General features: G+C 40.7%; 1 protein-coding gene across 1 annotated transcript in view; it reads right to left on the bottom strand.

The window, feature by feature from the left end:
- Positions 1–12,200: 12,200 nt before the first annotated feature.
- Positions 12,201–14,866, bottom strand: part of cacng4b (calcium channel, voltage-dependent, gamma subunit 4b) — a gene marked incomplete at both ends in the record, with an annotated part of 7,052 nt that continues 4,386 nt past the window's right edge. The window contains 2 exons of the mRNA XM_079500125.1: positions 12,201–12,757; positions 13,924–14,064. Coding sequence (XP_079356251.1) covers positions 12,201–12,757; positions 13,924–14,064 — 698 coding nt within the window. The remainder of the gene's footprint in view (positions 12,758–13,923; positions 14,065–14,866) is intronic.

Below are 14,866 nucleotides of genomic sequence, written 5' to 3'. Positions count from 1 at the left end.
TATTTTGAAAAAACATTTTTGAATAGTTCAACTAGCCAATCTACATTGACACATTGTGAGCTTGTAGACTCAGATAGATTTTAACTATTCAAAAATGTTTTGCAAAATAGTAAAAAAAAAAGGCAAAGAAGTTTAGGGGTAAGGGGTTTAGCGGTGACGAAAATGGAGCCCTTTTTGAATAGTTCAACTAGCCAATCTACATTGACACGTTGTGAGCTAGTAGACTGGCCATTTTAACTATTCAAAAATGTTTTGCAAAATAGTAAAAAAAGGTTTAGGGATAAGGGGTTTAGCGGTGACGAAAATGGAGCCCTAAAGCCCTTATTTGCTCCCGATGCAGGTTGATGCCTTGCATGGTTTGCTCCGCCATCTGTGTGGGTGAATGTAATGCACAATCTATGTAAATCCCCTTGGATAAATATATATGCACCATTTACCATTTATTTTGGGGGGTGTTACAGCCCGCCGTATTTTGTATTAGGCCCATATTTATATTTGGTATTTTTATGATTAGTTGGAATATACACAGCATTCGTAGAGGAATATGGCGATTCGTAGAGGATTCCGGCGATTCGTAGAGGATTACGACGATTGACTGTGCTTCTGAGTCCTCATCTACTTTTCGTCCTCGTTCTCCTCTAGCTTTCCGTCCACCAGCTGTTTATAAATCAGGAAGAGACGCCTGCTCTAGGCGCTTTCTTGCCGCCTCTTTGTTTGGGTGAACCCAAAATTAATCACAATGGTTCCTCCCTGTTTATCTTTTTAAAGACATGGCCCACTTTGATACTCTCTGAAAGAATAGGACCCACTTCCCTTGGTGGTAAACTCTCCAGTGTGAATGAGTGCATTCCTTGCAGTGAAAGTTGAGGAGTCCTTGCAGCTAAAAAAATAAATAAGCGAAGAGCTGCAGAAGGGGGGGGGGGGGGGGGGGGGGAGTCTTGGGGGTCTTAGAATATAGTGATGAAATGTTCTGCAATCTGACATACTAGACCGGTGCCTGGCTGTATAGAGCCTGTGGGTCGCGAGTCTCGCGACCCCTCGGTGGGTCGCCAAGTTATTTTGGGAGGTCCGCAAATTATATTATTATTTTGTTGCAACTGAATGGCTGGAAAATGGAAATTAAGGCCCTCATTTATCAAAGCGGCGTACGCCAAAATATGGGTGCACGCTGGAATTACCGCAATTTTCGGCATTTATCATTTCCGCAAAACCTTGAACTTGAACGTGAGCCAGGACAAAAATCATGTCGGGAGCTGTCGTATAGGGTTTGTCCTCAGCTGTTTTCCTGTCGTAGAAAGGCGGAGCAGCATTGTTTGACCAGCCACAGGCATCGAAACATATGTATTCACTCCTAAAATGTTAATATAAAACTGTATGTATATGGGCTACGAAATATGAAATTGGTAGGAGATTACAGACTTTACAAGCAATTAAAATCGCGCAATTAAAACAATGTTGCAAGTTTAGATGCTTAAGCCATTTAAACAGTGTTTTGCATGAGCGCATACCGTATGCGAGGATTTGCGCTGCCTGAGGATTTGCGCTGCAGCGACTACACTTTTCCGTCACGCTTTTTCATCACGCTTTTCCGTCACGCTTTACCGTCGGTGGGGGTAACAGTTCTCGAGTTACGTGCATTACAGCTGTACACACAGACAGACAGAGACACATCCGGGCAACAGCCGGGCATAGACTAGACCGGTGCCCGGCTGTTGTAGAGTCTGTAATGATGGATGTTGGAGATTAATGCTCCACATGCTATACAATAGTACCCGCCCCCCGAAAGTGTGAAATGAGAGTGTAGCAGTGTCACATGGCAGTCAATAAAATTGCAGACTCAGTCATGTATCCTAATGTACAAACTGCTCAGTCTCCTTGAAATCACAAATCTCACCTAAGAATGATGCACTCAACCTTCTGAATTTCCTCTGCACCTTTCCCTGGAGATGTTGAAATGGAATTTAGTGTTCTGATAACTGTAATCTCAATCACAAATGCGGTAAATTAACTGACATATTTGTAAATATCTGTCAAAAGGATAAAATGAGTGTAAATGTGTGTGTGTGAACTGAGTAACCTATGGTTAATTTCAAGTGTACAAAACAACTAAAACAAAAACAAACTAGAAAAGTGTGCTCCTCTTATCACACATCCCAGATAATGTGTAGGCTACTGATTGGCAAATGATTTGGCCAAAATCTGTCGGAGTAATGCAAAGAAAATCTGTTTTGCAAGAATTGGCCTAATGGTGGCGCTATAATTAGGCCTATATTTGTTGGTGGTCTGGTGGAGGTTCTTCCTTGGCCGGTAGTATGCAAAGCAATGTTTAATGCTGATCGGTCCAGACAGAGAACTGTGTCCAAAACTAGGAATAGGCCAAATGACAATATTTGTTTTATTATTAATGGCAATAAAAGAATCAATCAATCAATCACCATTAATTAATTAATAATCATAATGTGTAAACTTTGACAGCCCTAATACACTAGTCTGTACCAAATTAATTCCTAGTGAATACCACCTTTTTGCATGATTACACTGACATAATTGCATCAGTGGGAGCTGCAACGCCTGCATGACTTTTGAAGCGCGAGACTCATTTGAACTTTGACCTTTGACTAGTGGAATGGGCAGGGGTGAGACAACCGCAATCGATTTGCAATGTACTGTAGGTGCAAATTGTCATCAGGGTCGATCTTCAAGGAGACACCATTACCACCTTCATGCCTTCCTTGAGACTAATAATGTGGATCCAACCGGTGTCACTTGCCAGTAATTCTAAAGCTTATTGATTGTAATCAATCACAAAGGACTACACCGACTATGGCTTACTGTGTGACAGCCATTCACTAGCAGTTCCAGCCAGAATTATGGCTAAAGGAGCTTGAGCCATTGATCACCTTCTGGATTGGTTAATGTTCATATTGTCGCTAACACACGTCTGTGTTTTGGTTAAAATAAATATTGAACCAATGAAAACTATTAAAAGGTGCTTCGGACAAAACCTCTTAACCGCATTAATTGGACCCTCAAGCTGTCTGCTAAAGCAGCTAACTCCACCACCTCTCCCCCTAGCTCTCATGCTGGTAATTGACAATATATAAAGTCACAATACCAACTTGGATGAGGCAGCATTGCATTGTTTTAAAAATATAAGGTTTTCTTAATTTCCTGAAAAATCTATATTTTTAATTTCCTGAAACATTTACATTTAGGTGGTGTCTCCCCGACAGCAGAGATGATAGCACACTTACTGTATCATCTTTCACCTCGGTTGACCTGAGCCACCTTTGAACTCAACTCTGGAAAAAGGAGCTTGTTCATAAAGAGATTGTTGGATGGTTTGAAAGTCCCAGTGTTGAGCAGTAGGCCAAATGCAACTTTTAACTTTGTTTACATTAAGGAGTAATAGGATTACTAACACTTTTGTTAGTTTGTTTGACTGACTGATCGAGCCTTTGTAATGAGGTCAGTAATAATAATCATAATCATAATTCTAATCATAATCATAATTATCATAATAATAGCACTTCTCAGATAAATCTTGAGGGGCTTAGAAGCATAGCGAGAACAACCAATCAATACATGAATATTTTAATTATATTTCGAGAAGTTAAATTGTTTTTTAATACGATTCATTTGAATACAGGTAATTAAACATCCTCAATTCCTTGGCCTATAATCAGAATAAAGTCTTTCAAACAGAAAAAGAAAAATCCATTTGAATATTTTTTTATTATTAATACATTTTATTCTAGTGTAATTGGTTGGCAAAATGACACATTGGTACAAAACATACAGATCTAAAACATCATCCAAAATACTTTCAACTTTGCACGAATGAGTGAAAAACTAAAACATGATCATCAGGTATTATTTTAATATAAGGAGGAAGAACTTTTTCCAAAAAGTGTACAGTATTTGTTAAAATCATGCTTTTATGTGGACACGCCCACCAGTTCATTAAGTATGCCTGGTTTGCCTGGTGGGTGGTGATAGGTGGTGATCCACCTGAACTGAAGCCGCACCCACAGCTGTAGTTGTATGATAAAGGGGGAGGGGTTAGGAGAGGGGCTGATAGTGTGATGTCACTATATTACTGTTTATTTCATTGGCCCGTTTGACTGTCAAGGGTTCAGCCTCCAGGAAGAAACCCTAAATACAAAGTTAATACACCATTGCACATAAAAACGACTCCAGGGTGTCAAATGAAGTATTGTCACCTCATAGACACATGAAAAACTGGAAAAATACAAAAATTGTGGCACTCCATCTTTAAATAATTGCAACTACAACACAGTGACTGTATAAGGCTGTACTTATTAAACAAAAATGAGAGCAAAGAATATGGTCATAAAATAATTTGCACATGGAAAGTTTTCTCCTAACTTAACCTCCATCAAGTATACACCAAAAGCAAGTTGTGCATGTACATTTTTCTGTGTTTGTGTGTGCAGAGATGTGTGAAATATCAAAAAGTTACAAATACAAAATACTGGTCTGAGAAATGTATTTGAGATACAAATACATATTTTGGATTCTGAAAATACATTTGTTAAAAACTGCAATGATTAGTCAATGTATAGATTGATTGCCAAATATTACATTCATTTATGTCAGAATTTCTAAGAATACATTGATTATACAAGCACAGTGTTTTTCATGGTGTTTGGAGAAGCCAGACAAAAATATTTACCACTGTAGGCCTAAAGGTCATTACACACTGGCGAATTAGCGACGCGATGCGAATAAGCGATCCGAAAAGTGAGAGCGCAGGCCAGAGTGACCTTGTTATCGTTGAAAGCTAGACAAGAACATATAGCATGAGACTGAATGCACAATCCTAAACATAGTTGCCTCTATGCCTGAACTTCACAGACCAGGATACTGATACCACACCAGGATACTGACAAAGAATTGACCAGGATTCTGACCAGGACTCTGACCAGGATACTGTCACCAGGATACTGACCAAGATATTGACTAAGATATTGACCAGGATAATGACACCAGGATACTGTGAAAAGTCCCTGCGACATACTAGCGTCATGTCCAGGGGGTGTACTTGTACATCAAGCTGCCTCACGCTACAGAAACAGGAGATAGGCTCCTGCCCTATGGGCCTCATGGCTCGGCCAGTCTACTTATACTGTGAAAAGAGTAGCTCATGTGGTTGTCATGGTTACTATTATGGTGTCTGTGTTGCAGATAGGATCAGTGGAGATGTGGCCCACCTGATGCTACCTCTATATAAGAGGGTGCAGGGCCAGTCTCCAGCTCTCTCTCACCATGCAGCTCACTGGGAGCACTCAAGCCCCCAGTGAAGCTCTCCAGAAAAACTTTAATTTTAATGAAAGTAAAATGGAGTTCACACCCAGCACCAGTTCAGACCAGTTTGGGCCCCCCTGCAGCCGTTTTTAAAACCGGTTTTAAAAATTAGACAGTGATTTTAAGTTTGACAAACAGATCGATTCTGTTAAATCCAGCTTTTATCAGCTGAGGCTGAAAGTCAAGTCTGCTGTAATAATTTGAACGTCTAATACATATGCTTTTATTTCAACCCGACTCGACTACTGTAATGTAATTTACCCAAGCCTGCCTGCCTGGGTCGACTATACAGTTAGTCCAAAACGCGCCCGCTCGCCTCTTAACAGATACACTGGCTCCCTGTGCGGTACAGGATCCAGTTTAAGATTTTAGTTTGTTTTTAAGTCTGTAAATCTGTAAAGGGATAGGTTATTTTCTGTTGCAGTGCCCACACTGCGGAATGAACTTCCACAGCATGTTAGAGCTTCTCATACCTTGCCTGTGTTTAAATAACATCTGAAAACTCACTTGTACTCCCTGGTGTTCGAACATGCTAATTAGGAGTTTTTCCACTGTCTTTATGTTGCCCTGATATGTAATGTAATGTGTTATGTTTTCGCCCTTGGCATTTTAGTATTTTTTGTGTACAGCACTTTGTTTCAACCCTGTTTTAAATGTGCTTTATAAATAAAGTGGATTGGATTGGATTGGATAATTTAGTTATCCAACATCATAGTTGAGGCAAGGTGATATGAAGTCAGTCTCACTCTCAAGTCAAGACCCGCCGTACTCTGCCACAGTGCCACTCATTTGTGGTTGAATTTGTTCTGATGGGGCAATCCCATCAGAGTGTTCAGTGTTCTGGTCTTAGTGGCATCTAAGATTGTATAATGAGTCAAATTAAAGCATGTCCTAGCCATTAAAATGTATGGTGTTGTATATCAGTGTGTAAAACACAAACCCTCCTGTCAATATCACATAATTTCTGCACGAACAAACAAAGTGTAGCATGTTAATCCTGCCGCCTTTGGGGAATATTCTCATGACATGAAATGCTAGCTGCTCAAACATTTTTGTCATATTGTATGAACCATACTGCACTACATAATGTATACTGTGGTTTCTTGTTCAACAAAACTGTTGAGGTCATTGTTCTGTGTGCCCAGCAATATTAAAGACCGTTGCATTTCTGGAATAACTCCTTGATTGAAGTGAACATTTAAATTCCTTACATACAGTATCTTTTTTGATCAAATTGTAATATTATTATTAATGGCAACTTTTGTCATGAATAAATTGTGATTAAATTGTGATTAAAGTAAGGCTATTTATGTTTTTGACAGGTTTGTCTCAGGTTGTCACGTGCCATCATATAGGACATAAGACAAACTATAACTTATGGTGATTTGTTTTCTCCCCACTATGTGTTCACAGTTTAAAATAGATAACCAAATGTAGTGACGATTAACATAACATTGTTCCAGCTAGGACAATGGATTGTTTCATCCACCATAAAATTCATGATTTTAATGTGCATATAGTGAAACATTGTATTTACATGTAGTGTACCGGTAATAGATGTAATAGTCAACAATTAATATTTTTTCCAGAAATAAAACAAACTACGTACATACAACAAAGTGAGTGTAAGGAAATGCACAGTCCAGGATGCTCAGAAGAACTACAACGTCGACCTGGAGGTTCTAATGAGCAAATCAGATTATATGATGACCCACATATGTCTGCTTTAAACCGACCAGAGAAATGATGTGAATGACACAGGGTTCAAATCCAAGTGTTACATTGTAAACACTGCTGGATCTGTGGACATGCTGCTATAAGAATTTTGAGGTGAGAAATAGCCTGTGCTTTAGTTTCCTGTTTGACATTTACGATGTCACGTGGCAAAAATACTGATCTACAGTCAAGCTCACAACATGCCACCATGTTAGGCAAACACCGAAACGTGTTTGCCTATAATGACACTCCTAGAATAGGGACCCCAGTCCCAGGTTGAAAGTGGTCAAGGTCAAAAGCAGAAGAGGCACTAAAGCCCCTGACGAACAATCCACGAAAATAGGCGAACATTCAACAAAGATACGATTTACAAGCTCACAACGTGCCACGTTGTGATGCGATGTGAGCTTGTAGATAGGCTATTTTTGGCGAAGAGATTTTAGTGTACTCCATCTAGCAGAAAGGCAGACCTCTCTTAACTGTGCATGTACTGAAGCCCTATGTATCTGGCATATCCTCTCACCGTTATCGCATATGGTTTTCATATTTCATATTTAATTGTATTTCCAATCCACTCCATGCTTCAGGACACTATCCTTGACAATAAAAGAAACAATGATAGTAAAACTCTCTTTCTTATACTGTAAATGGCAAAATAATGCTGTCCATTTATTCTCTCCAATTCTCATATCCATATCTGTCATATTTTAAGAGAATATTTCATATGATCAGATTCAAATGGGTTATGTGTATTCAACTTAACTTAATATTGACCAAAATATCATGATTGGTATTGAACCACTTGCCCTCATATGAGTGGATAAAACATATTTTTGAACAAACAGTTTTGGTTTGCTCCTGACACTGGTCTGTGATACAAAGTCTGTTTAAAGCATTTGAGGAATGGTTGTTCAATCATATCATATGGCGTATTCCAGTTCATTGGCTTACATTCAAAAATATAAGCATGTCTAGAAGGTTTTAGTGCGTTTGTGCATCTGTGTCTAGTGTACCAGACACTGATGATAACAAGCTCTGTGACTGCATGGTACACTGATCTGGGTCATACCCCGGCCCGTACAGGAGGAGATATTTCACTGTTGCATGTGTAAAATATGGGTGACAAGGCTTATCTTGCAGATGATAATATCAGTGAGTGTTCAAATTCATAATAGCTTCCCACGCTTCTTGGCTGAGGGACAGACAGAAGTTGAACAATTGCTCAAATTCAGCAATGGAAAACAAGTTCACTGGACCGTTTTGGTGTAACGAAGATATGTCGCTCTGCAGAGTTAGAATAAACACCATTATAATTCCAAGCATGCACTTCCCCACTAGAATAACTAGTTGGAATGAGGAGACCACACTCTCTACTTGGATGATAGTGTAAATGTCAACACACATCTACTCTACTCACTAACTCATAAACCAAACGTCTAATTAAATCAATTTCAATCCAATCTAAAAATAAACAGGGTACGTAGTGGTGCATACAATATTCGGGGGATGCCTGAATGCCATCAATCTCAATTTGTCTTAAGCTCTAGTAGTTAGCTGACACTGATTCCCTTTACGCCCTCTGGTTCTGCCACTGTCTACCATGGAGTGTCATAGCAGGCTCATCAACTGTGCTTCATTAGCTAAATATTTCAGAAAAGGCAAACGCTGTGGAAAACGATGCATTAAGGCGCAGCAACCAATTTTACTTTCACATTTTCAATTAAGATCACATGCAAATGTTCACATGCAAACGGTTCTCCTCCATTTCCCGTCATTGACAGCTGAGGCCTCATTCACACGTATCAAACGTATGTTCTGTGCTGTGTTCTGTGTTCTGTGTCTGTGATGAATGGCTGCCACAATGCAATTCCAATGGGAGTCACATGGTTTGACCAAACATTTGTGTTTGGTCAAAAAGAAAATCTTCGGTCAAACCATGTGACTCATGTGACTCACATTGGAATTGCATTGTGGCAGCCATTTATCACAGACAGAGGTCAGAACATTCGTTTGATACGTGTGAATGAGGCCTGACCCTTAGTTTGGATTAAAGTGTCTTTCCTGCCTGGAATGTGTCTGGATGCATGATTCAGCTATAAAGATGATAAAGGTAACACGTTGTCATGGCATCCCATCCTTCATCTCTTGAAATGTAAAAACAAAAGAAATATGCCCAGCACGATTCACAAAATTGAACTTTATCACAGACCTAGACATTATTATTAAACATGGATTTACTGTATGGAACAACAGTGTAGTGAATCAAGCATGCATGTACAGTTGGGAGAGCAGTAATATGTTTTAATAAAGGTGTCAAAAAGTATCTCAAGTACAACATTTGTCCGGAATAGATTCTGAAGTTTAGAACACCATTTAAGGCCACTTTAAGGCCATTAAAGGAGGAAGCGGTGAATGAACCAATGAATGATAATACACACTATATACTAGGGGTGGGACGATATGGATACCTCACGATACGATATATATCGCAATATTAGGCCCTTGATAACGATAATATCACGATATTCAATACATTGCGATTTTTGCGATCAAATCGATATATTGTATGAAATTTCATCAACGATATATCACGATATCTGCAACTATAAATACTTGGAACTGAAGGGAGGGACACACACATAGCTGTCTATAGGAGTGGTTGCACCACTCAAACACTAAATTAATACTCAATAAACTCCCCCTTTGATTCATACCCTCATCATAATACCTCACAAACACTACCAACTGACCATTATCACTGGTATCATCATAATGCCTCACAAACACCACCAACTGACCATTATCACTGGTATCATTATAATACCTCACAAACACCACCAACTGACCATTATCACTGATATCATCATAATACCTCACAAACACCACCAACTGACCATTATCACTGGTGTCAGTGGACTTCTGGGGAAATGCATTCTGCATTTTGTATTCCCACAAAGCTGTTTGGACAAATCACCATCCAGTAATTCAGTACTTCTGTTTGCTGTGGAATTGGATTTGCTTTATTTTAGCTGTAATTTTCTCCTTTTCTAAACATGTTGTTCATCACTTCATTATGAACAACATTATTTTATTTCAAATTATTTTCTATATCGGTATTTTAATAATCGATATCGATTATTTATCGTGGGAGGACGTATCGATATATATCGCAATATCGATATTTCAGCACACCCCTACTATATACAGTGAGATCACACCTCTATTTCTACAAACACCTACTAACAGTCAATCTGGCTAAGGTAAGGAAACCAAAACAACATAAATACAGTAAGAGGAATATATATGTTTTTCCTATCATATAAACATCTACTCAACGCATAATAAGGTTATTGGTTGGCTAATTTGTACCTTACTGTACAACTTCCCTGAGCAAATGCAGAACTTTACTGCGTGTTTGTGTTTGTAGGAATCAAGTACAGTCATTGGACAATATACTGTAATGTTAGGATATTAATGTATTCTCATTGTTCATCTTCCCTTAAATGTTGTCTCTGTCGGGTGGAAACCTTGTACGTAATGTATTTAAGAAATGGAATGATCTAGTGCAGTTATTTAGTTACAATATTTATAAAACTCACAGACAGACTTAACCACTATCAATTTGGCATTCATAATTTTGTCATTTCATTATGTTTAACCTTTTTTGAAAATAGCAAAGACAAACTTAGCTCGTTTTGAGCCTGTGAGTTATTTAATGAGATGTAGCCTGCAGAGTTAGTTCAGTCAGACATACTCGAGGGAGTTCATGCCGTGCTCAAAGGCGCATTCTATACTCAAGGGGTTAACATGCTGAATTTCTATGTGGGTGTATAAGTGTGTGAAAGTCCCACACGTCATTCGCTGATGTGGCAGCCAGCTGACGAATTGGGCGGGTTACTTAAGCTCTCTAGACTGTATGCTCTTCCTGCCTTCCTCTGCATATGGTTCCTGGTTGTTATGTGATGTTTGCTCCCACCACCACCCCAGCACCACCGGTGGGCTCTGTTAATTATGCTCCCCATGGGGGTTTTATTGTATATCTATCTCCCTGCTCTTAATGTGTTATGATGGTGTTTAATTGCGACGAGCAGGGAGAAAATGCAGCAGAGCCGAACGCCAAGTCGAATATCATATGCACACTTGTATTCTCATTCTACAATAAATATTGGTTAAATCTATACGTGAGTTGTCTGACTGAATTATAGTTAGTGTACTGTAGGCTAGTTGGACTACCTTTGTTCGACACTGTCATACAACAAAGTATAAAATAGGGTCCTGTTTTAATTCATGAATCCAAATAAAAAAGAGTATATATATATATATAGAGTTACAAGGTTTCTGCCTGACAGCGACTCTTTGCATCTCCACAGGAATCTACTGTATGCTCATACATATAGATATGTCATAATGTGGCAGTGTTTCTATAAGTAGCATATTGTATACAGGGAGTATTAAATGGCAGCTGAGAAGGCTTACAATTATCAAAGATGTACAGTTGTATAAGGTGTTCAAGTTAGCACCAGTTGTGATTGTACAGGTAAACACGCACTACACCAATTCCTCCTCAAGCACCAACAATAAATATATTATTTTTTAATTATAGCAATTATTTATATATATTTTTTAATGAAAATAATACACAAGTTCTTCCCTTAAAGACTCCTCTCCTTCTGCAGCAGTGACTCAGGAGGTAGAGTGGCCGTTTTTGCCTGGTTTAAATCCCTGGCTCCTCCTGGCTCTGTATGTATACTGTAAGTGTCCTTGTGTGTGAACAGGTGAATACGACACACATTGCAAAGAGCTTTGGATAAAGGCGCTATAGAAAAGAGCATTTCCTCCAGAGAAACATTGAACGTAGTGAATATTTGTCTGTGTATGAACTCTGGCAGAAAAATAAGTAAACAATTGCACTCACATCCAAAAGTTAAAGTTTCAGATGCCAGACAGAAGCAAATATTTAAAAGAGAACAATAGAGTCCAGAGCACACTGGATCAAACTCCACACATGTTTTATTAAGTTACCAGCAAGGTGACACTTCAAGCGTGGTAGCTCTGAGCCTCTTCCTTAGACGGAGGGTGAACTGTGACCTTTGCGAAATACAACAACGGACACGAGCATCTTCCACTGTCTGCGTCTACTGAACGTGCTTCGGACCTCATACTGGTGTTGTCCTTCTGTTGGCCCCGTCTTTCATATCCTTCTGGAAGCAATTGTGGACTTGTAAAAATCCTGCATCCCTCTCAGGGCTGTAGGGCCCCGCCCCCCCACTGCTCACCTTCATGGAGTCCCTGCTGAGGGCGTACAGAGACATATCGGCCATCGGCAGCCCCATGCCCATCGCTCCTCCTACAGCGCTCCCTTCGGCCATCTTCACCCCCACCGGCGATGGCTCGCGGGACGGGTCCAACGACCGCGAGCTTGACCGCGAGCACCTCCGGCGATATCGGTAGCTGGGGATGCGGGAATACAGCGACGAGGATGACACCGCCTTGATGAAGTTGCGGCGTGCACGGAAGCGTCTCTCCTTGTTCTTCTCAATGTAGATGTTGATGGCGAGGACACCCACCGACTCTGCCACGATGAAGGACAGCGCACCGAAGTAGAAGGACCAGCCATAGTTGTACTGGTTCTTCTTGTCCTCGTCCTTCTTGTCACTGGGGTCCCCGGCATTGCTGGAGATGTAGACAATGATGCCAATGATGTTACTCAGGCCTGGCGAGAGCGAGAGAGACAGAGAGAGAGAGAGAGAGAGAGAAAGAGAGAGAGAGAGAGAGGCAGAGTGAGAAAATCAAAGCACCACGGATTTGTAAAGCCTTTAGTAGGAACATAAATGACAAAGAAGGGATTGAGAAGTTTACACAGGTGTGTGTGTGTGTGTGTGCGTGCGTGCGTGCGTGCGTGTGTGATGTACAGTATATTGTTTTTTTTAAATATTTTTATCCCATGATTTTGTAACCCATTTTTCACCCCTGTGTCAATTATCTAATGTGATCCTGGGCTCTACACACCCTCCGCCAACCTGGGGAGAGCAACGGACTTGAACTCATGCTTCCTTCATGCACGAGTGTCCAAGTCGCTCCTTTACACCTGACAGGGGGGAGTTTCCCTGGTTGGAAGTAGCGCGTGGAAGAAACACGTTATTCCAACCAGTTCCTTTCCCCTCCATCAGGCGCCCCGGCTGGCCAGGGGGAGGCAGTTTAGAGACCAGGATTACTGCATGTTTTTTGTGAGGGTACCTACCCTAGGGGACACGGGGAGAACATGCAAACTCCACACAGAAAGGCCATTTCGCCAACCCCCCCCTCGGGTATGGGCACTGAGGAGAGGACACGCCGCCAGCGCCCACAGCGTCCCAAGCAGGAATCGAACCCAGGACCTTCTAGCTGCCGACTGTGCCACCATGCCCACACTATGAACAGTATATTGTGTGTGTAAAGATATGTAGTATCATATATCCAGCCTTTATTACCCCGGGTAAGCTGTATATCAGCCCTGACCACGCTGAAGTATAGCAATGACTGACTTCACTGCTGAAGTCGAAACGCATCGCCCGGCATTTGTCATTGCCCTCGTTATCCAAACACCATCAGATATGCTGGCCCTCGGTTGAATAATCAAAATAATATGTATCTGACTGTGAGTGTAATTGGACTTTAAGTGTAGTACTGTAGGCTATTATGTACCTTTGTTTTACTGTGTAATTGTCTTGTCTGTAACCTTGACAATAATAATTATAGTCACAAGGCTTGTAGCCTGTGACTATGTAGCCTTGTGAATATGTAGCCTATATTATAGGATAAATATTCACATGCTTTCATGTTCAGATGTGTGTATGTGTGAATCTGTAGTGATGTATTACAAAGCTTGTCCTACTGTACCTGCAGCCACAAACAGGATGCCGCCGCTGAGCAGGACGGTGTTTTTGCTGCTGTACATGCGTCCTACCCCGACGCACAGCCCACCCGACATAAGCAGAACGGTGCTGAGAATGGGGAAGAGGCTTGAGGCGCGCACGATACCTGGGGGGAGGGGGGGGGGGGTTTAGGTGGAAGAAGAGGACGTTTACACCAAAAATGTCCATGAGTGACAAAGCGATAAGGCATTGCCAAAGGGTATACGGGCTACAAAGAGCTACACTGAGTGGTCGGAATGCCCATAAACAACATCGCCGCGATTTTGTGACCACGGGCGACAAACAAAAGATAAATTGTTCCATGTTTATGCAAATGGACATCGCCTGGATTCAAGCTACAACAAGCGATGGCCAATCAGATGTGTTTGAAGGTTAATGTTTTTCCTCATACTGTAAGTGAACAGCTCATACTGTAAGTGAACAACTCCCAAATTGTGTTTACTATAGCTGTTGCAAATGGGTTATGAATAGATATTGGGGGAGCTGCTGAACTCAGATTAGGTAAATACAGGCCCATTTATTGCGTAAAAATGTTAACAGAAGCTATTTCTGATCGTATTATAGGTGAAATATATAGTTTGACATTTGGTCACTAAATCCACAAAATGTTTCCTCAGCGCAAAGAGGCTGGCAAGTGGCAAATTGTAATAATGTTATTCACTTTATTGTAGTTTTTTTTTTAGTAATAGCACAACATAAATATTACAGAGACTTTAGTAGTCACTGTAGAATACAGGGAACCAGTTGTCATAGTTATGATTACCTTGTAATGTGAAAGAACAGAAAGGCAGGCGATGTGCAGGCGATGCCCGCCTGAGGTTTTAATCAGCCATTGTTGCAGCGCACGCATGCACGTGTGTGTGTGTGTGTGTGTGTGTGTGTGTGTGTGTGTGTGTGTGTGTGTGTGT

The sequence above is a fragment of the Electrona antarctica genome (assembly GCF_951216825.1).
Source record: "Electrona antarctica genome assembly, chromosome: 4".
Lineage (NCBI taxonomy): Eukaryota > Metazoa > Chordata > Actinopteri > Myctophiformes > Myctophidae > Electrona > Electrona antarctica.
The sequence above is the reverse complement of the archived record's forward strand: the minus strand, read 5'-3'. Positions and strand labels throughout refer to the sequence as shown.